This window comes from Scomber scombrus, chromosome 21 (assembly GCF_963691925.1).
Source record: "Scomber scombrus chromosome 21, fScoSco1.1, whole genome shotgun sequence".
Lineage (NCBI taxonomy): Eukaryota > Metazoa > Chordata > Actinopteri > Scombriformes > Scombridae > Scomber > Scomber scombrus.
In genome coordinates, this window is record NC_084990.1 from 15,459,012 (window position 1) to 15,485,060 (window position 26,049).

The window sequence follows — 26,049 nt, forward strand, 5'->3', positions numbered from 1 at the left end:
AGAGTTTTTTTTATAAATGTGTCGGCTCACAGGATTCCAATTATCTTTCTATAATAACTTTTGAAATGGGATTATTATCTCCCTCACTGTATCTTTATTCATGTCTTCTCCGCCAGGCTACTGAGATGTTGGTGCACAATGCTCAGAATTTGATGCAGTCTGTGAAGGAGACGGTCAGGGAGGCAGAGGCAGCCTCTATCAAGATCCGGACAGATGCAGGCTTCACCCTCCACTGGGTCAGAAAGACCCCCTGGTACCAGTAAGAGAAGGGCCAGAGTTCCTCTGCTTCATGCTGGATCTGTCCAGCTGTCCAGGAGGACATTCAATGGACAGATAAATGATTTATCAGAGCTATGATATCAGTGCCCCTCACCCTAATGAGGAAAACGTTTCTCTATAAGTCCCATGTCCTGTCTGTAACAGTTGCTGTTCTGGTAGAATGTAAACGATGGGACTGTCAGTGCGAATTATGGGTTAGATTGTTGCTGGGAATGTCTTTTTTTCTAAAGTGTGTAAAAAATGTGTTTTAAAGCTTATTTTGACAATTCCCAGGAATATATATATTTTGATTAGAGGTTGGATTTCACATGATGTAAGGTTGTTTTTTGTCTCTTCTAGACACAAACCATACTACATAAAATTTAAAATAAGATTTTCTCAAGAGACATTTTTCTATCTTTGTACTGATAATTTTTATTGTCATCATTCATTCACCTTTGCTAGGATAAGCACATGAACTTGAGGGGTTGTTACAAGTACATTATAGGCCTGCGCTCAGCTCACACAAAATATATCTAGCCGTAATTGTGTTTACATAATTCTTTATTATCACAACTTAAAGAGAAACACTGTTCCTTATTTTTCATGCAATTGTAGCAATGTTTATTTACTTCAGAGCTCTGCCAAAGACATTCTGCCACAATCTTAGTATAATGAATACGTGTAATTGTCTTCTTTTTTTTTTGGTCAGCGAGACCAAGGCTTGTTTTTAGCTTAGCTAATTCAAGAAAATAACAAATATCTACCAACAGCAGGCCAAGATGAAAACTTGCCTGTTAGCTTGCATACAAATCATTCTAGATGTGTTTTATGTTTCACGTGTTGCATTGAGATTACATGTAATAAACAGTAAATACTATCACAGATTTTCACAGCAAGCTAACAAAGGTCAGTAAGCTGCAGAGAAGCTCATCACGCCTGCCAGTTTTTCTTTTCCAAAACACTGCACACAGTTGTATGTCATGTGCTGTCTTGTTGTGCACAATCTTTACTTTTGTGATATACGAATTGCACACTTGTCCTAGGTAGTCAAGGGAATGACCAGGGCTTAGAGATGAAGCACAGTGTCATCTGCAGCTGGTGAAATCACTTAATGTTATCACTTGTTTCAAACATGTCTTGATACACTAATCCTAACAGACCACTCCTTGTGGCAACTGTACTAGATATTTTAAATGTCTGTAGACCGTTGATGTGAATGTGTCTTTTTCAGTATCTGATACCAACCAATGTGCCTTGCAAAAGAAACTTTATTTGCAATTGATATGTTTTTCATTTTCGGATAATGTTTGTATTATTTGCACAAGGTATCATGGTGTTGATTTCTTCAAAACACTTGTTGTACATGATTCTTCCTTAAAGATACATCCACTTCATGACTTTTACTCAGAGTCAAAATGAGCTCTATGCAACCCTAAGAACATATGTTTAAAAGAATATCAGAATTATGCAAAACTTACTTGGGCTCCAATGGGGCTTAACAACATTTTGCTTGAGGCATTGTTCACAATTTTGTAATAAAGCATTTTATAGCACTTTGAGGTGTGTTTGCTCTTTAATTTCTGAACATAATTGTACATTAAGCCAGAGAGATCCTTTAATGTTTGTGTGGGTCGGCAATAAGGTGAGTTTTAAGATCTAAATCGGACTTAAATTATTACAGGTGACAATGAGTGCTTTTGATCAACTTTTAAGTATTTCATATAAACAGGTAATAAAATGAGAACATGAGGAATAGCTTAAATGTGTGTGATTTGGTTAAAAAGACGGGGTTTGGGGTAACTTCATTGTTCTTCCCACTTTCCCAGAGTCAGAAACTAACAAATTCCCTAGGACAGACTTTTAAAATGTGTTTGGTGTAGTCTGAAATTTGTCAAACAGCAATATTAGGCAATCTTGGCTCCATTGTTGAGTGTCTAAACGATCAAATAACATAATCATGGTGTCATAGGCATCCAACAATTGAGTGAAACAAAGCAAGTAAATTAAGGGGGTTGAGTGGGCCCCACTTTCCAAGCTTTGTCTCAAGTGAGGCCCACAGTCTCAGGCCCTGAAAGCTTCTGCTGTATATCATTATACTGAATAGTCTGATGAGGGTTAAATTGTACTTTACCTTCATCATCAGGGGAAAGTCTGCTTCACTTCTTGCAATCTGTTTGCCATTGTGTTTCCAGTCTCACCTCATATTTATCCTGTGTCTGACAATAACCTTTGTACTGACTTCAAACAGCACAGAGATTAGAGGTATTGTGTTTATGTCTCAACTGACTGAACTGTCTGCATCATTTTAAAGGCTCAGTTTGTTCTGATGACTCCACAGTCACAACATTTTAGTTTTCCTCAAGTTAAATTAACCATGGCCAAATTAACCCACTAGGGGGCCCTTGGGCAGAAATGAGCAGGACTGATTTCTAATTCTTTGCGCTCCTTTTAAATCATATCACTTTCAAGCAGGCCAACACAATGGCTCACACAGCAGACACCACATGTCAGCTTAGTTATATTATGAGTTGAATGAGAGTATACACACATCACATATAGGTGCAAGGCCATTAAAAAGCAATGTCAAAGAAAAAATTTTAAAGTTTAACCTGGACACCCCATCTCAGTACAACAATTTATGGTTCCTTTTTTCTAGTGTACTATAATATATTTTTGAACATGTGATATTGATTCGGATATAAAGTTATGATTTTGATGTATTGTTTTTTGAAGTATGGATTTTGTATTCCAGGCTCTTTTCTATGTACTTGTATATGTTTTATCAATTGCTTGAGCTGTTTCACCACCCTGGGCAGGTTTTCGTGGTTAACCACACCTGTCATCATAGAGCTTGTCATATTATTGTAGTGCACATCCTGCATTTCTACACCACCCAAACGTAACTGAAACTAAACCTGAAACCGCCATCTGCACTACCTATGACAACCAAGAATACATTGAGAACAGTTTATAATATAATTGGGTGGATCAGGACAGGAAATGATTATCAGAAGAATGGCTATTTCATATTTGAAATTATATTTATACAATCATTATGTAACCTTAATGGAAGTTCTTACAACAAATCACAATATAATGTGTACAATTAAAGCTAGCTAAATAATGTTAAACCTGATGGATGCTCTTCTTGATAGTCCCAAAGTCATCTTCAAAGTCTAATAATTGCAATCAAACCCAAACACTTTGGATGAATGAAATGGCCTCACAACAACCATCTAATTCCAATCCCACCAGTTTATTTAACACACAAGTTGTAGTGGTAGCTATACTCAATAGCACCACTAGCTGATGTAGTTGTAATGATATGCAGGAATGAATAATCATAATTTAGCTGATGATTTTAACCTACATTATCCCAAATCAAGGACTATTTTAATGCACAATTCAAAAGATGAATTTTGCTTCTCAAGACTTACAAGAGCCATTGTAGTTTACTAAACCTTCCTATGAAAACCACCCCTTACAGTAAACTTGTATGAGAAAATGAGAGAACAATCATAATAATGAAAAGGCAGTGCAGAGCAGCTGGATGAAAGGAGATATCACTGCACAGTGTGATGAGTTTGAAAAATGATTCCATCGAAAGTCTGATTAAAACTGAAACCACTTAATTCACACCAAGTGGGAGGCTAATGAGAAACAACAATTTCACATTTAACACATTAGAAACTGACATACTGTATAAAATATATGTTATACATGATTAAACACGTTACAGACTGTGGATGTATGTTATAGATGACTCAACATAGCTACACGTTACACATGACAGACTGTGGAGCTACAGCAATATGTTACATTTAAGACAAAAAAGAAATGTTGTGGATATGGATGTTTGTTAGGCTATAGATGATTCAACATGCACATTACACAGTGACAGGCTGTGGAGCTACAGAAATATAGCTAGTTACTGGCCACTTAATTAGGCACACCTGAGCAATCTAATTCAATCCAATGCAACTACAGCTCTGCCATAAATTCTACTTTTTTGAAATGTATATATTTTCAGTTTTTGTTAACATTGTCAAAAAGGTGATAATTCTGAGTTCATGTGTATTACTGAGGTTGTACTAAGTGGGTTGGTGTACTAGGGTGCATTATGTTGACTGATGTTCCTTATATTTTGCTCCCCTCATGTATGTTAATGGAGTGGACAAAATATTAGGAACACCATTCAATATAAGTGGATGGCCTTGCTTGTGGCTTGGGATCCATCCACTTTGTCAGGGAAGGGCAGAGGCCAGAGAAAACATCAAGAAACTGCTCCGCCGGTTTGCTCTCCACGGCCCGAGACTGGGTGATGAAAGCCGATCTGGAAAAGCAGCTGAGAATTCCACCACACATTACCTAGTCTGACTTGAGACCCGACATCATCTTGGTCTCTTAGGGCACAAGGCAACTTATTCTGCTGGAGCTAACAGTGCCCTGGGAGGAGAGGATGGAGGAGGCTCAAGAAAGGAAGAGGGCGGTTAATAATAAACATAAAGTAGAATGATCACCTTCTTGGCAACAAACATTGAAAATGTACATGGATAAGCTTCATAAATGCAGAATCTATAGCAGAGCTGTTGTGTTGGATTGCATTAGATTGCACAGGTGTAGGCTACATAATAGAGACCAGTGAGTGTATGTTGCAGATGATTTAACATGTTGCACAGCGACAGACTGTGGATGTATAGAATTATATAGATGATTTAACTCATTACACACTGACAGGCTGTGAATGTAAATTATTATATGTCATCTATAATATAGATGATTTACACAATGACAGACTGTGGAGCTACAGAAATATGTTATATTTAAGACAAAAAAAACGTTATAGATGATTTAACACATTACAGACTGTGGATGTTTGTTAGGCTATAGAGGATTCAACATACACATTACACAGTGAAAGGCTGTGGAGCAACAGAAATATATGTTGCAGATGATTGAACAGGTTGCACACTGACAGGTGGTGGATGTATACAATAATATATTATAGATGATTGAACTCATTAGGCTACACACTGACAGACTCTGTGGATGTATAGAAATGTATGTTAGGCAACAGATGATATGTGAAAGGGAGAGCACCGTGATAACATCATTCTCCTCTTTTATGTGTAAGTAATTAGGTGACACTGAACATAATTAATTATTTTCTCTGGAGGTTTGCATGCTGTTAACCCATTTCTCCATCAGCATCATCATCATCAGCTGTGGGGAAGGAGGCTGCAGCCTGTTACTACTCTTCTTCTTCAGGCAGTGAGCAGCAGCTTCCCCGGCTCCACAACGCCAATAAACACCGTTCAAAAACAATGTCCGACGACAACCCCAACACGTCGACAGGGAGGAAAATAGCATTAAGGTAATAAACCAAGCAGGTTTTGTGTGATATATGATTCGTGATGCTCTCTGCAGCTAGCCTTTGAAGCTAGCTGTTAATGCATGCAAACGTCGCGGGTGTTGATGGAAAGTGACAGCGGGAAGTGCAGGTTGCAGTCTGAGCTGTTTGAACCTTTGAATGTTACACCAAGTGAGAAAAAAAGCCCGCTGTTAACATTTTGACAGCTAATGTTTGGTCATAACGATGCTAACCACAGCTAGCAGAGAGAGAGAGAGAGAGGGTGGGCTCATCACATGACTTGTCGCTATTTTATGCAACCTGTGCTTTTAAAAAAAAACCCAAAAGATAAAAGCTTGTGCAAAAAAAGAGCTAAAAAGCCTTCTGTTTATTGATGAAGGGTGGAGGTTTTATAGAGGCGAGAGACAAACTTTAACATGAGCTCAGAAGTTCATCTGGTGATGCTGGCTGTGACAGGACGGTGTCTCATCATGAAGAGTGAGGATTTGTGGTTGCATTAATATGTGCATTCATATGTTGAAAACTGCAGGTGTTGCGTACTTAACAATGTGTGTGCCGTGTGGCTTAGCATTTCCATACATTTTGAATATGAAAAATGAAAAGTGAAAAAAAACACACAAAAAAACGAAGCTGAACATTCATTATAAAGACTAATTGTTGTCAGTTTCATGTTTCCTGTCACCATTCATGAAAAAAAATGACACGTCACGTTTCCAGTGCTGGTGCATGCGGCTGTGTTGTTGACATTGTGAAAGCTGTTATATTAGTGCATAATGTGAAGTGAAAGATGCTGCGTTCACTTGACTTGAGGAAAACTGCACTTTAAACATCATCACTTTAAATTCAATTTTAAAGCACAGTTGAGTCAAAGTACACACCAGAGAGAACGACTAGCACAATGGTGAAAAATGTCAAAAGAGGTTTCTACAGAGAGAAAGCCAATGACTTAATTCTTACAAAGAAATACACTGTAGCACATCATTTAACAGTGTATACTCAGCAAGGTGCTAAGTTCAAATAGATACATATTCAAGGATGGACCAGAAACTAAAAGTAAGCTGCAAAAAATGCCCAATCAAGTATCATCACTTGACAAAACTTACGAAATACAGATTTTCCATGTTTAACTAAGTTTAATTATACTTAAATGCACATATGGTTAAAACATTACAGATTAGCCCTTTAAATGTCAGTCGTGTATTATTTTGTCACTGCTAATGGTAAAGTGTCCAGCTTCTTTCCCAGCTGCCCCAAACACAACATAGCAAGCTTTACAATAATTGGAACATATGTAGCCAATCCTATACCAAGAAGATACTGAGTCCCGCCCTCCTTCTCCACCAACCAGTCAGTGTTGCCAAAAAATGCAGCAACAGTTCCTGTAGTCAAAAAGCACATTGCTTTGACAGAGAGGGAGGAACTGTTGGCCATTTAATCCTCAGGTTAGGCTGCTGAGTTTGCTGACATCATGCCAACTCCAAGGTAAGATCTAAATGATGATATCTCCTAATTACACAGGAAACAGTTCTGCTTTTATGATTGTTTAAAAAAAAAAGTGATCTCACAGTCTGTCTTTCAGTGGGTGGTTTGAAAACTCTGCAGGAGTGTTTGCAGATCAAATGTTTAAGAAAAAACAGTGGATGTGAGGGTTTTAGGTTGATCTTATAATTAGTATATAATAATAAGTCTCAATCTTCATATACCTTCATCCTGTTTATCTTCATCCTGAGAATACTTACTTCTCTCATTGATCTAAACCAGGATATCACTATGTTTGTGTCTCATCTTCTTTAAAAGTTGGGTAACCTGTTGTAAAGATTGGTGTCAGGACTAGACTTTGACCACTAAGATATTATGTTTTTGAAAATGTCCATGTAAAAGGGTCATGGAAAAAAATTAGAATTTCAAAGCTATTCAAATCAGACTACTATTTTGTTTTTCTACTGTAACACATCAGCCTTAATACTGTATAAGCAATTATCCTTAAGCAGTCATTCTCAAACGTTTTCACATCAATTTCTCCTAAACTTACCACAGACCCTAATCTGATAAGATTTTTTCTTTTAGATGTTTTGTAACAAAAAACATTCTGTCATTGTGTTACTGATGGATGGAATTATAGTAAAAATAAGTTATTTTTTACTGGAACCCTCTCAAGGACCCGACTTTAAGAACCAGTGTGTTAGAGCTTTTGAATGATGTATACTACTCATGCCTGTACATGAGCACATTGACTCCAGTTCCCTATAGGCAATGATAATCCTTTATTTTGATCTCCCCAATATGCTAAAGTACATTTTTACATCCGACTAATCTTCATCTGAATGTGTAAAAACAAAACAAAAAAAAAAAAAACCTCTTTCACTGGTAGTTTTACATTTGTCCTCCTTAGTGCAAGATGAGGGGTGGTCTCTTTTAAAGTCATAAAAAATATCAGTCTTTTATAAGCTCATAACTTTTCCATTTAATGTGTTTTTGCCCCTCATATGTCGAACATGTGTTGACCATAGAGAGGAGCTCAGGTAACAGAGCCGTCAGTGAAACCAGGATCAACCTTAATCGAAGTTTCATTCATTTAACCCAGCATATCTGAAACAGATGATGTGCTGTATCACAGCAGATTGTTTGTTTCCTCTGTTCATTCAGAGCTGTTGTGTGGGAGTTTGTGTAATACAATATGTTTTGTCTCCACACAGTGAAAACACACTCTTTGGGATGGGAAATCCCTTGCTTGACATTTCAGCTGTTGTGGACAAAGACTTCCTTGACAAGTAAGTCAAAGTAGCTCTTTTGTTTTCCCTGATATCTTCATATTTCTGTGTATTGTCTGATGTTTATTTTTAATTATTTCCCTAAAAGGTATGGACTGAAGCCGAATGACCAGATCCTGGCTGAAGACAAACATAAAGCCTTGTGAGTAAAAACTTCACGGTGACAGCACATATTTCAGTTGTGTAATGTAAAGTTTAAAAACTATGTGGAGCCAAATAAGGTCACTCAATGGTCATTCATACCATACTACCATCTTGACACTGTACACTCTGCCCAAAATAGCAAAGTTATAAACCCGCCCTCTGCAACTGTGACCCTCAGGACTTCACACACCCACATTTCTCGAATACAGAATTGGTGCCAAATTGTACCTCTGAATTTACTACTGCTTTGGGATAAATAGTAGATCTTTACTGCATTCCATGGGATCCATACTACATGCATTCATTATTACTATTCGTGTATTTAGAGAAGGTTTTGCCAAGCACGCATGCTCCTTTTCTAGACCCTCCCTCCTTCACACTGCAGGTGGATGCAACAGTAACATTATAGCCTTCCTCGAAAATACAGTTCCATATCCCTGAAAATAGCGCTCAATACAAAACGTGAAGGAAAACATAGACTGTAAACAACACACTTAATAAAATTAAAGCAGAAACAAGTCTTAATTAGTGACTGACCTTACATCGTTCTCCTCCCTTTGTTTGATAGGGTGCAGATGGTGTCTTTTCAGGGAATTTGTCTGTGTTAATTTAGTGCAGACATAAAAGTACACCATCTGTAGGTAAGATGATGGTGAGAGAAATGTGTTCATTGAAGTCCTGAGGATTAAACAATTTTGCCACTGATAAGTAAATCACATATTTCACATGTAAAAGTTTGTGTAGTGCTTGCTTCTTTTAAATGTGTGCAAAACAGTTAAATTATTGAACTAGATGGCAAATAATCTATCTGGAGCTTTTCTTTAGAAGCAGTTCATGGAAAAATAGACACATTTCAAAAATACTTTATGTCACAAGAAAATATGACTAGACAGATATTAATTACGTAATTAATGTCCTTGCTTCGCCATGCCTAACTGCAACCCAGTTACAAGGGAAGGGAAAGAGACTTTCTTAAGAGCCAATCATGGATTTGCCTTTCTAGGGGCTTTAAGAAATTTGGAGGGACCCTACAATATAACAGATAAGACAACAATGACTGAATGACTCAAAACATATCTTGCTTGGTCAAAATTCAGTTATTGCTTCAGTGAATATTATGATATTTTTTGCAAAGCTTTGTCATGATGAATAATTTCCCATCTTCTAGCAAGCGTATGTTGGTACTGCAGCCTCTGTGGGTTGTCTCCTGGCTTCACTAATAAGATAATGATGAAGCTTACCAGAGTTATATGTATGTACCATTCAGACATAGCCTGTAGCCAAATTGCTTGCTGCCTCATGGTTGCTGCTCTTGAGTGCAACAAATTCTTTTTTCAGGCCTTTATTTAACCAGGGTCGATTCACTGAGCACAAATACTCTTTTGAAGGAATTCATTGCTCCACATACTGGCACCAACAACACAAACGCAGTCTTATCTGTTGGATGTAAGATAACCAAACGCTTATCTGTTGGCCACTGAGCAGCTGCACTTGAGCAGTTTGGGGTTAAGAGGCTTGCTCAAGGGCACCTCACCAGTGGTATTAAAGGAGGAGCAAGTGTTGCTTTTTCATTTCCTAAACTCAAATTCATCCTGCCGGTCTGGGGATGTAGCCAAGACCTTTTAGGTCACAAGCCTGCGTCTTTAAACTTTGATTTAGCAGTAGTGGCCCAGTGCCAGCTCATGGCATTAACTGGTATTAACTATGGCATGAGCATTTTAGGAAAGAACAGTAGCATCATCACCATCAAAATTTGTTTTAATGGTAATTTGTGTTAATTCTTCTGATAATTGTAACCATGCATTTTTCAAATCTTAACACAAATGAGACGACCAATTTTATTTGTTGTATTAACAAGACAGAGGAACTAGTATCTTTGGTACAGTGAGTAATACCCTGAACTGGAGCCCAACTGGTACATCAATCAGGCTGATGTATTGGCTGATATTCAGCTCATTGTACTCATATCAGTAGTTTCAGCACTCAAAAGTCTGAACACGCTTTCTTATTCAGTTGAACAAGAAAGTGTGTCAGTAGATAAACAACATGAAGTTGAAGTCCAGAAACGCTAAAGATAAGTTTTGAAACTGTGTGTCACCATTCTATAGTTTTTCTATCAGATTGTTGTGACAAGTTTATCTATTAACTATTAAACATCCTGCTCAGTACATGTCAGTGTTGTACTCATTGAAAAATCTTGAAAAAACGTGTGTGTGTGTGTGTGTGTATATACACACTGTTGCTGTTTATAGTGCGTGACACAGATCCGGGTACAGACCACATTAAGCATTTCTAGACATTTTATGATATTAGAATAACAAATTTAGAGGATTGTGATCCCTTGGTGTGTGTGCTCTCTGTGCGCTTTTTAGTTGTAAGAGGATACATGTAGATCAAATAATGGCCGACCTGAGAAGTGACACATTTTAAGTATCAGTGTCATCAAGTAAATCGTAGTGTGGTAATTTTAAAATGAAATAAAGCAATAAAAATAATGCATAATAATGCATATACAGTATAAAGACAGATCAGTACATCAGATCGTCTGTACCTTTACAATAGGCTACCTTGTCAGGTCTTGTTACTTGACAAAAGGACACATGTGACCTTGGGTGGCAGCAGCAGCACAAAGCAGCATCATCAGCAGTGTTGTTCTCCTCCAGCACAAAGGCAGCGGTGTTATCTTTAGCCCCACAGACACCGTTCCCTCCACATTCTGCACAAGGTCAGGGCAGGATTAACATGAGGCTTTAGTGGTTAATTCCCAGCACAATGCATTACAATGCATGTCCCCTGCAATACCACACACACACCAACATACTCCCCATCATGTCAGTCAATGTATATCCCCATATACATGGGGTATTTTTTGTCGATTAACCTATAGCAGTGCAGGTATTGAAAAATGTTTAAAAAGCTGCCATATGAGCCACAAGGTACCTATCAATGGTGTTAGATGAATGACACAAATTTCAGACCAGTGGGTGCAAAGAGGTCATTCACAAGGTTGATGCTCCACAGATGAAGGACTCAGCTCAAGTGCTGTGACAAATAACATAATTGCTAAAAAGTCCACAACAGACTTACAAGTCTAGTCGACTAACACTATTGTTGTGCCTCTGAATCTACAGAGTGTAACACGATCCATTTTTTCCCCATCACCCTGGTGGGAGAGAGATCATTGGATGCAGTGCACTGTAGCCATGTCTGAATTCAATTATCTAGTCACAGCAGAGCCCATATAATCCTGTTGTGGCTGAGAAATTGCCTACTGTACAGTAGAAACCATCAACATTGCTGTTAGTACAGGCTGGGGACTTAACATGTTGTTTTTCTTGAATAAGTGTCAAATGTGACTTTTGATGCATTTTTATTAAGCTTTAAACACTTTTCAAGTTATTAATTTCCACTATTGCATTTTTTTCCACTAATGAAACTGGAGTTGAAACCAACTGTAAATTATTTGATTAGTCGATCAGCAGTACAATACTTGACTACAATCCATTGTCATTTATCACACTAAAATGCCAAATCATCAGCTGATTTTGGCTTCTCAAATATGAGTGTGCTTCTTGTCTCTGCTTTATGTTACCATAAATGGAATATCTTTGGATTTTGTATAAAGTTTTGATTAATGGTGTAATTGAAGAAATAGTCAAGAGATACAGTATAGTAAATTGATAATTATATTAGCAACATTAGTTGCAGCCCTATTGAAGAATAGTGGAGGATCTGCTCTGCTGTAAACACACACTTCCTGTGTCTCCTGAATGCCTAGTGGTTCAGAAGCATACCATATAACCTCAACTCGAACCGTGGTTCATTTCCAGCCCATGAACTCTGTGATCTCTCTTCCTGTATCTAACTATCAACTTGCCAATATAGACAGTTCCCGCAGAAATAATCTTAATAAAAAACCCCGAAACTAACTTCCCTCTGAGGTAAATTCATTAACTACACAGTGCAATCTTAAGCAGTTCAATAACCTCATCACTCTTTGCTGCAGCTTCTCAATACTTGTATTTTATACAGCACTTATACAGTTGTAGTAGGTGAGTCATATTGCAGTACATGCCTTGATCTTGTGCTGTCACTGCTTTTATTTAGATGATACTTCCGTGGTGGTTTTGTATTGGGTTATGAGAAGAAAGCAACTAACCAAAATGCTGCCTGTGACTTCCTCTCTACGTGCCTCGACATGCACCACTGTATATTACAGTGGTTTATATAGTCAAATCATGTAGGTGTTGCTCACTTATTATAGCCAATGCTGCCATCATGTGGCTTAAAATGTAATTTTTGTGTCTCCAAGGTATGGTATATCTTTAATGGATTTGCCTTTTTAACTTGCATTCATTTGGGGTACATTCTGTCTTTATCTCTGATTAGCAGACATATAAAATCATTCCAGGTTAACTTGCACAGTATTATTTACTTAAGTGATGTGTCTTTTAGTTTACACTGTTTTATTTTATCTTTGATCCTATATTTATGTCAGCAGCAGGTAGATATTTCTTTTTAAACTTTTTGTTAAATTTAATGGAAAAAGGGTATGTACCTTTTTAAGTCCAGCAGGGGGCAACAGTACCTTGCTGTTTCTACCCCAAGGAGGCTCCATTGGAAACAACATGTCAACATAATGAAAACACGCCTCTTTCTGCAGGGGATTATAATGTGTGCAAATAGACATTTTATTTCAGGATAACTAGGCATTACAGATTGTTTAGAACACACAGCGTTTTATAATATACCATCCACTCAAACTGTCTTGGGCTTGTTAACCATATCATATTAGAGGCAATGATTATTAGTGTGTCAAATGAGTGAGTCATTGTTACACTGAGTGTATTGTCACCTCTGTGGGGGTACAAAAAAAAAAAAAGATCGGCTGGCTCCTGAATATTAGTCCCGTTCAAACATTTGTTTTATGGCTCCCTCTGTTCAACGATAATTAATTGTTTACTTTCTCATCTCTGGATGATGGCGTGACTCTTTTCAGAGGTTGTTTGCTCACAGCAATTAAGTTCATCAGTGCTCATCCCCCCCCCCCCCCAATGCCTCTCTCTCTCTCGCTACTCTCCCCCCTCTCCCTCATTTTCTCTCTTTCTCTGTGCTAAATGCAGATTAGCAGCGTCACAATCGCATCCAGAATGAGAGTAAACTCCTCATTATGCCGTGTGACCCTCTGCTGCATGAATAATTCAGGGCTGCAGCGTTAGTGGCTGGCTGTTATTAGCATTCCGGATGGCGACGGAAAGAGAGAGAGTGAGAGAGAGGGTGGGAGGCTCATATCACTGACAGGGCTGACTCAGGGGGATCAGCGCTGGATTGAGACACACATCACACACACATCATCACACGACACAGGAGATCAGTGGAGGTGCCTCTCCACTCACACACCCCGCTGTCTGTGTACATCTTACACACCCCTGCTGCTGACGTGCAGCTCAATCTGCTTACTGGGAGGAAAACAACAAAGGCCTCTCTTACTGAGTACATGCTAAACACTCTGGCTCCTGGGTGGGTGTGGGTGTGTGTGTGTGTGTGATAGATTCTGCTCTGTAAACACTTGACTCTACCCCCTTTCCCCCCTAGTTTTTAAATATATAACGAAGGGAATCGTGAGTGCTCGAAACCCCCGGCGGAGCTATCCTGGTGTGTCAGGGAGGAGAAATACTCCCTCCATGTGTGTGTTTGTGTGTGCTCACATGCAAGCATGCGTGCAGAAGCTGCATGTGCTTGCCATGGTGCCACTTCACTGGACGCACTCATGCTTGACTGAGTGTGTAGACACATTACAACCCCTCCTTTTACTTACCAGTTCCCTTGTCTGTTGCTGAGTGCTGTACTACAGTACTTAAACTCACCTCCACCGGCCCGCTGGGGGGGGGTCAGAACATCTGGCTCCCCCTGCAGCTGAGGGCAAAGGTCGTGGGCCCGCTTCCATCAGCCGACCTCTGAGCCATAGAGAGAGTGCAGAGATTAATGGCACTCAACTGGTAATTGAGACATCGGAAACATGTTCAGCCGCCAACCGCGCTACTCTTGATGTTTTATTGATATGCATGAATCTGACAATTTGGGGCGCTTGCACGAATATGACATGCTCTCCAGGGCTGTACTCAAGTGTAAGAAATGTGGATCTAGACCTGTTTAATTATAAAACAGGGAAAATAATGGAAAGGGGGGAAAAAGCCTAATATCTTTTCTGCTGTTTTTAAAAAAACATTTTCGATGAAATGGCTTAACTCCCTGTGATGCAGGGTGATTGCGCTGCATTTAAAGCGTGCATGCTGCATCATGAAAGATGGCTGATGCAATCATAATTAAGGCTCGTCCTCACTGGAGCTGCAAATTCCTGCCTCTTGTTGATGGTGACTGCCAGCAGGTGGTGCCAGAAGGAAACATCACAAGTCAAAAGAGGTGTAACAAACATAATCCACATCTCTGTGCATGTGGGCGTCCTCCCACCCCTTCTTCCTCCCCACCTCTCCCTCCAACTCTCCCTTTTTAAAGAGCGTTTTATAATTAAAATGTGGGCGTCTCAGCCAGTACATACAGCGTGTTCAGTTCAGAAAAGCATGCTCAGGGCTATTTTTAGTCATCTTTGATCCCCAGCAGCCACACAGGAAAAGCCACTGATGGCAGCAGCCTTTATACATCTAGGCTAGTTAGTATACTATCGGTGCTGATCGTTTCTCTACACCTAGCCTGTGCGGGGGTAGAGATAGGAGGCCTGACTGGTGAACAGCAACACTCCCCGTGTGTTTAAAGTTCACACTGGGCCATATGGTCCCCACAGTAGGGGGTGTTGGTGGAATTATTCACAAGGAGCGCTCTGAATCACCGAGATCCTGGTATCAACCTCCAAGATAAGGGGAACGTCTCAAAGGCTTTGTGCTCCGGCTTCAAATCTCAATCCTCAAGAGAACACCAGAAGCCCCATCCTTGCTTACACACTCCTTCTTCCCACTCTCTCCCTGAATGTGTCCCTCTTTCTCTTTCTTTCATATCATCACACACTCTCACACTCCCTCTCCCAAATCCACACAGTACAGTGTGACAAACAACGCCACCCTCTGCTGCGCGAAACCAAAAACCTGTGACATTTTAGAGGAAATAATATGAACTCATCCTCCATGACCAGATTTTGCCCCCGTCGCCTAATCCTTGAGTGTAGCCTAATTAAGTACAAACAGCAGTCCTCGGTTAATGCCAGCAAATGGGCTGCTGCTGCTGCTGGATCGGCCGATTATTAAAGGGATGCACATTTGTTGTTTTTGCATTCTAATGCAATTACTCACCCATTATGACCATGTAATTGTGCAGTCATTTATTGTGCATCCAGTCTATAATGCAAAAAGGCTCTTTGAGGCAGGAATCTTGGCGTTTTGCACAGAGGGGGAATCGAGACTTGTTGTCTCAGCTGAATAGGGATTTACCCAAATGGATTGAGATACCTGAGCGATGGCGATATTGTAACGCTTTTGTGCAAATCAACATTCATCCCTTACTGTAGTCTATTAAAAACATGTCAGAGGACAGGAACAAGGCCTCACTCACTGTTTGAATCATGACTCATTTGTGTTCAGTACTTTTATGCGCTTCATTCTTCGCCCATCTATTCCCATCCTGCCCTAATGTTCCACTGATAAGAATGTCCTATTCATTCTGCGTTCCTCACCGGTTGCTAGAGAGAGAGAGAGACACTCTACAGGCATTGAATGAAAAGCACATCTATTTCTGAGGGGGAGCGCGAGCACGGTAGAAGATAATTATTGATTTGAAATAAGAAAAGATAAGGCTCAACCTTGAGCAGCCCAGCGATAGCGCGCAGAACAGAATAATTAATGGGCCTGTCTTGTGTCGGGACAAGCTTTCACACTGAGACGAACGTATTGATTTTAAACAGATAAACTGCGTAACCCTTTGTGAAGGGTTTGACAAACAATTTAATTGGGGGGAAAAACAACAATATTCCTCACCCTTTCCATCTCCCTTTCATCACGTCCCCAAGCTGTTTTTCCTCTGCCTGACCTATGGAAACAATTACTGTGCATCAGGCCTTGTACTGCCTCCAGACTACCAAGGAAGGCTGGTGTAGGATCCACACACTGATTGGGGAATCTAATCAATGGTGGAACCTGTCTCCACTCCAGGTGCCTCTGTTGAAACTGGGATTACTGAATCCTTTTAGCTGTATTGCCCCCTCTCTGCTTCTGTCAGAGAAAGAGAAAGATGGATCTGCCTGTTTAAATGTACCTGCCTACTATAGTTGAAGCAGAGATAATTTACTGTTCCTGTACAACCCTCCTCCTTCCTTATCCCCAAGGAGAGCAGCAAAGGAGTCCCAGTCCTCTCACTTCTTCTCTTGCCCTCCCCTGATTAGCGATAGGGGCTGTTTGATCGTGTTTTCCTGCCTGTCCTTGTGATTTGTAAGCTGTTTAAACGTGAACGAGGCAATTAAATAAGGACGAACGGCGTGTAGGAGAGTGGGTGCTGCGGTGATCATTAGCGATGAATTACCCTGGTGCGCACTCAAACACTCAGGAGGACTTTCAGGTGGACCACTCCCGAGAATCCAGATCCAATCTAGCCATTGATTAACAGAGACTTGTTCTTCCTCTGAAATCACTCAACGGGGATTTTAGGGCACTCATCCGGTCTTATCGAGATAGGCTAACATCAAAGCCGAATGAAGAGGGATTGGGTAAATGGGCTCGCCTTGCCCTCCATTTAAGAGACTTAAGAGGAGCAAATCTTGAATTATTGTCTCATGTAAATAATCTACTAGGCTCATTTTTGGGGGAGGTGAGAGAGGAACTCATGAGTCACTTGGGGCAGAGAACACTCATGGTACTTTGGAAGCTCTCATATTTCCCTTGATGGGGAAACAACGGTGGGGGCTCCATCCCCAGGAATGTAAACAATATGATGTTCCTGACTTGTGTGATAATGCCCCAACAATTTGAACGTGTTAATCTGCAAAGATGTAGAGGTATTAGTTTTCGAGGAGGACTCTCAATATCCTCTGAATACAAATATAGCATTCAGTAGTCTAATTCCCCTAATTTGAATATGATTTGATTTAAGCTGAATAAATAAGTGCTTCTATTAGACACCAATTGGAAGGTATGAAATTGAAAAATAGCACAGTGCCTTTAGCGAAGAGTGATATTTAACCAGTGTAAGGGGCAGTCTCTTGTAAAGCACGTGTTATTTAACAGACTGTCCATACATTAGTGGAATGCATGGCATAGTTGGAATTGCTCTTCCATTTAACAACACCACCGGGTTTTAAAAGCAGGGGTTACTGGCCGAGGACATTTTGTTCAAAACAATTTCTTATTCACTGCTCCCTCCCATCACCGTGTGAGCTTAGACTGCAGTGGATGGAAAGGGATTTTCTCTCCGTAAATGGCCAAGGGGGCCGTTTACGGTGTCACTACTATGGGATCACATGATGTTTGAGGGTGTAAAGGTCTTGAGGCAGCTGCTCCTTTTCGGATGGGATTTTCGAGGCGTCCAAGAGCAGGGCCCCATGCTGTCTGCACTGAAAGGTGGAGCAAATACTTCTAGGAAGAAAAAAAAGGCTGAAATCCTCAGAAGCTGTGTGTCTATTTGAAATGGGTTCTGGAGTCCCTCGGCTGCCTTCATGTTATAAACACCCACAGTGCTCAAATTCTTCCTTTGTCAAGGAGTCATAACAGGTGTCTCAGGAAGGAGTTTTTTCCCCGGTTAGCATATTTTCCACTTGCATGGAAAGTTTTTTTCTTTATTAGGAACATTCTGCCCTGGGTAGACCCCTTGCCTTGAGACATGATATGCAGACTTTCTTTGAAGCAGTAAAGGTTACTTTCACACTCGCTCAAAATTCGGCCATGCCTAGTTAAACCAGGTTGTGCTGTAGTATTGAACACCTCCGGCTGACATATGTTGGTAAGCCACGATCCAGTTTGCATACAGATTATTCCTGTCTGCTGCATGTATACATTTAAAAGTGTGTTAAAATACACATAACATACACATTTGACCTTAAAATTCATGTTTACCCCCCCCCCCAAAAAAAAAGCAAACATACAACCTTTAACCTCTCATAAAAAGGTTGTTTTTTTTTTATCCTAAAAAGGGAGTGCATTGGCACTGTGTAGCAGAGCCTTTACATAACTAGCCCCCCTTGTGATTACACTCAGATTTTCTCAACAACTCCTCCCACTCAGTTAATTTAAAGTGGAATTACACATAACGCCAGTGGGAATGGTGTGGTGCACCTTGAACTATTTACCATGTCATTGGATTTTTCCCCCTGATGTAAATACACTTACAAATGGACAGTCTTCAATTTGCAGTTGAGAAAAAAAAGCCAAGGACCTCCTAATGTGGCATATAATTTTGACTGCAGTTAGGTCAATTTCCTTAGTAGGGTGGACACGTTTATATAGCCAGCCCCCTGGGAGGCTGTCTGTGTGAACGATGTGGAGAATACACACATTATTCATGTTCTCAGCTCCCCAGATAAAGACTCTATCTTGCAGCATAGCCCAGCTTTGCATCATGTTACGCTTAAGTATTGAAGCTATTGATGTTTGAAACGGCAGTATGATGGAAAAATACCAAAATGATAGAACTGTGTACAGTGTAGACCAAAGTGTTGTCTGTGGTTTATGTTTGAAAACGTGTTTACTCCCCATGCCCCAGTGTCATGTCTGTTTTCTTGACTCATTGTGTTTAGTCTCTCACAGTCATTTTAAACTTTGTTGTAGGGTTCAGACATCACATCAGATGTGGTCTCTCCCTAAACAATTTATATGACTGTGGGGGTTTTGTACACAGGGAAACTGTAAAACTTGTTTTTCTAATTGCTCTGAAAATATCACCTATGAAATAGAAAAATAATTGCCTATCACTGCCAAGTGAAAGATGAAGAGTTTATTTTATGCCTTTTATCCATTCAAGTTCCTCAAAAGTAACTTTCTCTACTCATCTTGCTTTAATACTGTATGACTAACTACAACCATGTGTGGACAATGTTCCTCTTTTGCTTTTATCAAGCTGACATTTAGACCCTAACTGCCTCTTTAACTCCAGCAACATTTGTGGTCAAGTATCCCATTCTACAATATCCAGCATTTGCTTGCTGCTTTCTTTCCTGCCTCTTTTTCATTTTGCTCACTATATAACAACTTTCAACTGCAATGTCACAGTTGAAGGGTGGCAAAAAATGTCTACTGCAGGGTTAACATACAGCTGTCTTCTTTACAGCCAGGAAAGAAAGAAAAATGTCCACCAGTAAGCTATAACACTTCATCACTGTCAGACTCAGTGTGGGGAAATTAGTTACCAAGCGAGCAGAGAGGTATAAACAGCTAAAAATGAAGATTAAACTATTCTTAGCCAAAAAATAATATTAATGGTTTTGAAATAGTTAGCTAAAGGTAATAGATAAAGGGTTGAGTCAGTGAAATATAAATGGTGAGAATAGATGATAGATATGTTAACTAAAAGTAATGCATTAAACAGTTGAAATAATTAGCTAAAAGCACATATTGTTTAGCTAACTATTCAAACAAATGCAAACTTGACCAAACTGACCTTAGCGACATTAATACTGACAACTAAATTATATGAAAACATACTTATATAAAGTGTATTGTTTTATATAATTAATCATGTTAAATATTACCCAGTTAGGTTCACAATAAAAAGGATGGGTCTCCAGCCCCATGATGCATTTATTCATACACCAAATAACAAAACTACTGAGTATCACTGGATTAAAAAAATAAATAAATCATCTCAACTGCCATATTAATAATCTGAATGTTAACACTAGCATGTTGGCATGATAATGTTAATGGTAAATGCAAATGTTGGCAGACACAGAGCAACAATGTCATTATTTGGAGTGGTGTTTGTGTCCAATTAACTAATTCACATTTAGTCAAAAAATTCCCTACTTGTAGCTCTGTTGTAGTCTCCACCAACTCCTGTGAGAAATATTTGGTTCTTTAGCTACGATACCATACCAGCTAGTTGTAAACTGTGTTCGCCTTTTGTGCTTGTCAATAAGTGCATTTTCAGTGGGTTTATCAGAGCTGCCTGCTGTCATTTGATGAATTGAAAATATCGATTAATGCATCTTTATATAAGCGTGACATGTTGCCATGCAAAGATTCTGTCATCATGCTAAATTCAGTAGTGATAGCTCAAACCCAGTTATATCTCAATCTGACATAATATGCTGTCTTTAGTATGTTAACAGGTAGACTCGCTAACTTTAAGATGTACTGTGGTTATACTAAGATGTGTTTAGCATGATGCTAATATTTGTATTTTAGCATGTTATGTTAGTGTAGCTCAAATTACCACTAATCGAGATTCATTGTAAAATATGACGCTGATAGTGATAAAAAAAGGTCAGTATATCACCAGAGATGTTAGGAGTCATCCTCTGGAGACCAAGAATGTCTGTACAAAACTTCACATGCTCCATGTTCACAGCTGCTATCCAACTGTGCAGCCTCTCCTAATGGGTTTAAAATTAACTTATCTGTGGTCCTTATGAAATATGATTTCTCCTCAGGCATGTTGTAATGTGACAGGTTTTTTAAAAAACTTGCCGATGCTATAGGTAGCTGTATCTGGTGTTTTCTGTTGACTTTATCAGCAGATCTGGTCTAATCAACTGTGAATGTTATGTTTTGTATAAACTATTGGTACTTTCTTTCAGGTTTGAAGAAATTGTCAAGAGGAGCAAAGTTGAATACCATGCAGGGGGCTCTACCCAGAACTCAGTGAAAATTGCCCAGGTTAGTCTTCTCTGGCTCTCTGCAGTGTTCCTGAATGTGTTTTGAATATACAGTGGTATGCTTGTAATCTTAGATTTGTCAGCCTGGCAGTCCTGGAAATACAGAGCATAGCTGCACAGCATGTTGACACATTACAGTTTTAGGTGTTGTGAATTCATCAGACCTGCCATGGAAAGAGAAAGGCGGGAAGGATTCATAATATTTGCAGTGTTATCTAGTTGGCCTAATTTCCTGAGACATATCAAACATCAATTAGAGAGAATTACAAGTAGAGGCAATTAACATGTCACAACAAATTATATCAAATAAATGCTGATCTTGTCCCTGGCTGTTAGATTTGAGCATCTAAAAGAAATTGGTGATTGTCCAAATCTAAAATGGCAATCTAAACTTGAGAAGATTATTCACTGAATCTTTTTTTTTTTTTTTTTAACTGACTGCAGTAAGTCTTTGAATTTGACATGCAGTGATTAGCTGCTGATAAGGCTTTGGTCTGTTCACAATAAACAAAGAAAAAGCATCCAGCTGAAAAATAATTCTCTTCTAAGGAGAAATGAGTGCAGAAGCTAATTGAGAGGCTGATGTTTGTGGAAGTGTAGACTCTTTCTTGTGTGTGGGTTTTTGTTTGTTCATGTCATTAGTGTGTGTAAAGTTCATACAGTATTTGTACACATGTGCTTGTGTGTGAGTGTATTTGTGTGCTTGTGTGTGTATTTAGGACAGGATAGATACAGATAGAGGGAAAAGATAGCAGGCAGGCCCTCAGGCTGCCACCATCTCCATGCTTTGGAGACAGTAAACATCCTTTAAATAGAGAGACGCAGAGCTATGTACCTCCATACAAACACTCTTTAATTATCAAGATCAGAAGCATTTGCATAAACCTCACTCACTCACAGACATTAACTGCCAACATGATTTTATTCTTTTAGTAACAACACCTCCTTTTTTCTAAAATGTTAAGTCTTGTGTGCTTGTTACAGCTGGATTTTAAAAAAGCTGGTGGGCTCACTTTCCCACTAGAGTTAACCTTGAAAATTTTAATTGCAAAATTCTCAACAGTGATTTTGTGTCACTACAAGTAGCTTAAGCCATTGATTCAGTTTGGTCTGCCTCAGTTAAGACATAGATCTTGACAAGCATTTACCATGTTTTATTTAAGAAGACACCAAAGGAACTGCCCCAAGGTGCGTATCAACTCTCTTGTGAAATCAGATGGAGAAAGAGATTTTCCTTGCTGGCCCTCGCTGGAGGATGAGCCGTCATGGCCTCTGTGCCCTCTGAGTAGCGTTCAGTCAACTAAAATTGGTCTTATAATGGCATGGCAGACTCCAGTCAAATGTTATTCTACTCTGTTTATTTGGATATTTACCCCCTTTAGAGTGAAGATGTAGTGCTGATTCTGAAATGCTCAAGATAACATGAGTGTTTTCGTCCCACACCCAGAAGTCTCAGAAACAGTTTCTGTCAATATATACCTTGAAGCGCTGACTTTTCCACATTTCACTTTCAGGTGATGGTGTTCTTTTATGAAAAATGTATAATGCATAACTGGCTCCCAGATTATCACATTGTAGCACCTGCAATATGTGAAACTTCAAACCCTGCTGTATTGTGGAAGCTGAACCTTCAAACACGAATGATATGCACTGCAGCACTGAATCCACATCAAAGGGCCCACTGACTAAATGAGATGCTCGATCCAGGTCAGGTTTGCTCAGGAGCACCATCGCCGCTGGAGGAGAGAGAAAAGTGTTCAGAGGCTTTGCACAGGAATCGCTGCACACGCTGGGAAAACCCAGGGTGTGGGAGGATCAATGCCTTCGCCAGTAGAACTCGTACTTTCCTCCAAAACCCAACCGCTTCATCGGAGGCTGTAATAGGTTAAATACTGCCGCTTCATCCGAGTTAAGATTTCTGCACTATCAAGGAAAACCTAAACCTCGGCTTTAAGAAGATGCGGAATCAATGGTAATTGGATTTAGTCAAATGAGAATTGACCAAGCTAAAGCTTAGACGGATAAGTATTGTTTTCCTCTAGCCGCTGTCTCTGCCCCACTCTGTGATTGAAATCATCCGTTGCAGTGTTTGCTAGTTGCTTGTACCCAGTGCTATCTTTAGCACTGGGACATTTACTTTTTTGTATTTTTCATGCATTATGGCTCCTGTCACTACTTATCCATATTCAAAGCACACATTGTGACAAAGTAGAAATCCCATGGTGGATGTATCAACACATTTGTACTTCCTTAGCTCTGCACCAGTGCTCCTCAATAAGCCTTAGATCTTGTTTGGATCAAGTCAGTGAAGTTGCAAGCTTGTATGCAGAGCTCTCTGGCTCTGATTCCTAAGGAAAAAAAAAAGAGCAACGCTCTAACAAACACCATACCCTGAAGGGGCATACAACATAAAGGCTCACCTGCTGGATGTTGCAGGGCTGTAAGGTAACAAAAACCAGCCCAGCGTTGCTTGCTCACATACAGCCTCACACATCAAAGGGCTTCTGCACAGATAGGGTGATGTGGTAAACAACAATCGTATTTTTTTAGTCATTTGCAAAGTTGTTTCTGAGCATGTGATCCAGAATTTGGTGCCGCTGAGCACACGTGGTGTTTATCACAGGTGACAGAATCGGTGGGGGGAGTCAGTTGACTGGAGGGCTGTATCAAGAAGCACAGTCAATTCATTTAGACAGAACATCAAAGTCCTCCAACAGCTCCTTAGGGCCCAGAGATTGAAGTCTGAGCAGACAGGCTCATAGGGAGTTATTGCTGCTGCCAGGGAAGTAGATCCTACCCTGAGTGTCTTGTGTAAATCGTGCATTCTCATTATAATCCTCGCAAATCTACATCATTGACATATTTTATTTCTTTGCACTGTAAGCAGACAGTACCCATTCGCCAAAGGGACAAATTGCTTTGTCTAAGTGCCTTAGCTGTGAACGCGTCACTGCAAGTTATGATTAAGTATGTTCCCTTTTCTTTATTTAGATTTTGTGCGGTGTTTGCAGTCTACATCATCAATTCACTGCGATGTCTTAATTGTTGTTTAAAAGTAAAGGCTTTTGAAAAATCTGCCGTCTCTGTTATGGTTGTGATGCCTGTTTAACATTTCCTCAGACTTGGTCAATCGTGGAAGGGGTGAATGGGGCCCAGGCTTGGATGTTGGCTCTGAGCTCCTAATTGGAAACGCATGTGCACCACACTGTTGAAAGTTCTATTTAAAAAACAGAAAAATCCCACAGCACTACTTGACTTCGAAAAAGCTCCTCACCAGCTCATATTTTGTAGGGGAATACTTAAACTGGGTTTGATGTCTCATTGAAGGCATTGACTTATTTCTCGGGGTGAAAATATTCCATGACCTAATGTTTGGCTTTTACAGCTCGTTTTGTTAAATAAATAAAGAACAGCAACTCGCCCCTATTTGAATGGGCTAAATGAAGAAATGCCTATGTCTGGTACCACTTAGAGAAAAAAGGACAGTGGAGGAGAAAGAGTGGAGCTTTTGTGTTCAAACTATGTGACTGAACTTTCAGGAGGATGTGCTTTTTCGCTAAAAGAGGGCATTCACAACTTTACTGTTGCTCGCTGTTTTTACTTACATTCTGCTCACACTAATGGTTAGTGTTAGACAAATATTCTTTGTGTGTGACGAGACTTTAAGGGCTTTTGAGATATTTGATGGCAGTTCATTCTTTAGCTTCTGGGATCGACATGAGAGCTTTGACTCTTTTGTTATTGTTTTTGATCACATTGAGTGAGCTTGTAGTTGTATAGATCTCGTGCAGCTGTGCCGAAATAAGCATGCTAATGACCGATTAAAACCTGAACCCTGGTGGGCCTTTGAGTTGCACGCAGCAGAAATCAAGCTTCTCAAGTATGCGCCTGTTGTTAAAGCAAAATCCTCTTGTTTGTTTTAAGACAGGTTAATTGCAGAACCACTGTTAGCACCCGCTCTGAGCCGTTTTATGGCACCGAGGTCTTGCCGTTTCCATCCCATTACGAAGCAGTGGAAGGTCACAGTCTGTTAAGTGTCTTGTGAGAGATGCATGAAACTAAATGGATTTTTTTTTTTTTTTTTTTTTACTTTTCCATTCCCATCTCTGCTCATTCTAGACATTCCAGGTGTGCAAGTGTGCACTTGAGGGGGGCTTCCATTGTTTTTCTCGGCACAAGCAGCGGAAGCAAAGAACGCCTCATTCGCTTTGATGAGCGATGTGTTCATGCGTGGGCTTCAATGTCACCCACCATGAGGCAGCTGTGAAGTCGCAGCTCACGTCTGTGGTGCCATTTACTCAATGATGAAGTGGGGAGATCTCTGTTGGTTCCACATCCACCTCCCCTTTACACACACGTACGTGCACGCACTGTCTGAGCATGTGTTCCTCCCACCTCAACTGTATTGTGACTGTATGTCATAGTTAATACCAGCGTGCATTAAATCTCAGGCTCTTTGATCACAATGATAAGGGTTGACTGGGCGATTATGCAAGGCTTTGTCATCAGAGGGATTTGTTAACAGCTGATGGCCCCGCCACGTGGCACCTTCTTTCCTGTGTTTCCTCAAGATAAAATAATTTGTTTGATTAATTTTCCTCTCAAATGTGCAAAATCTGTGTTGCCCTGGCAAAAAATGGCACAGATTGCTGTATAGGTGACATATTACCGTCCCTGTTGAAGTTAATTTGCCG

General features: G+C 39.9%; 2 protein-coding genes across 2 annotated transcripts in view; both read left to right on the forward strand.

Annotated features, from left to right (window-relative positions):
- LOC134003527 (vinculin) overlaps nt 1-1,818 on the forward strand; it is a 29,187-nt gene extending 27,369 nt beyond the window's left edge. The window contains exon 21 of the mRNA XM_062442758.1: nt 117-1,818. Coding sequence (XP_062298742.1) covers nt 117-263 — 147 coding nt within the window. The 3' untranslated portion in view covers nt 264-1,818. The remainder of the gene's footprint in view (nt 1-116) is intronic.
- A 6,502-nt stretch (nt 1,819-8,320) lies between these two features.
- Nucleotides 8,321-26,049, forward strand: part of adkb (adenosine kinase b) — a 102,449-nt gene continuing 84,720 nt past the window's right edge. Inside the window, exons 1-3 of the mRNA XM_062442789.1 lie at nt 8,321-8,403; nt 8,492-8,545; nt 21,278-21,356. Coding sequence (XP_062298773.1) covers nt 8,348-8,403; nt 8,492-8,545; nt 21,278-21,356 — 189 coding nt within the window. The 5' untranslated portion in view covers nt 8,321-8,347. The remainder of the gene's footprint in view (nt 8,404-8,491; nt 8,546-21,277; nt 21,357-26,049) is intronic.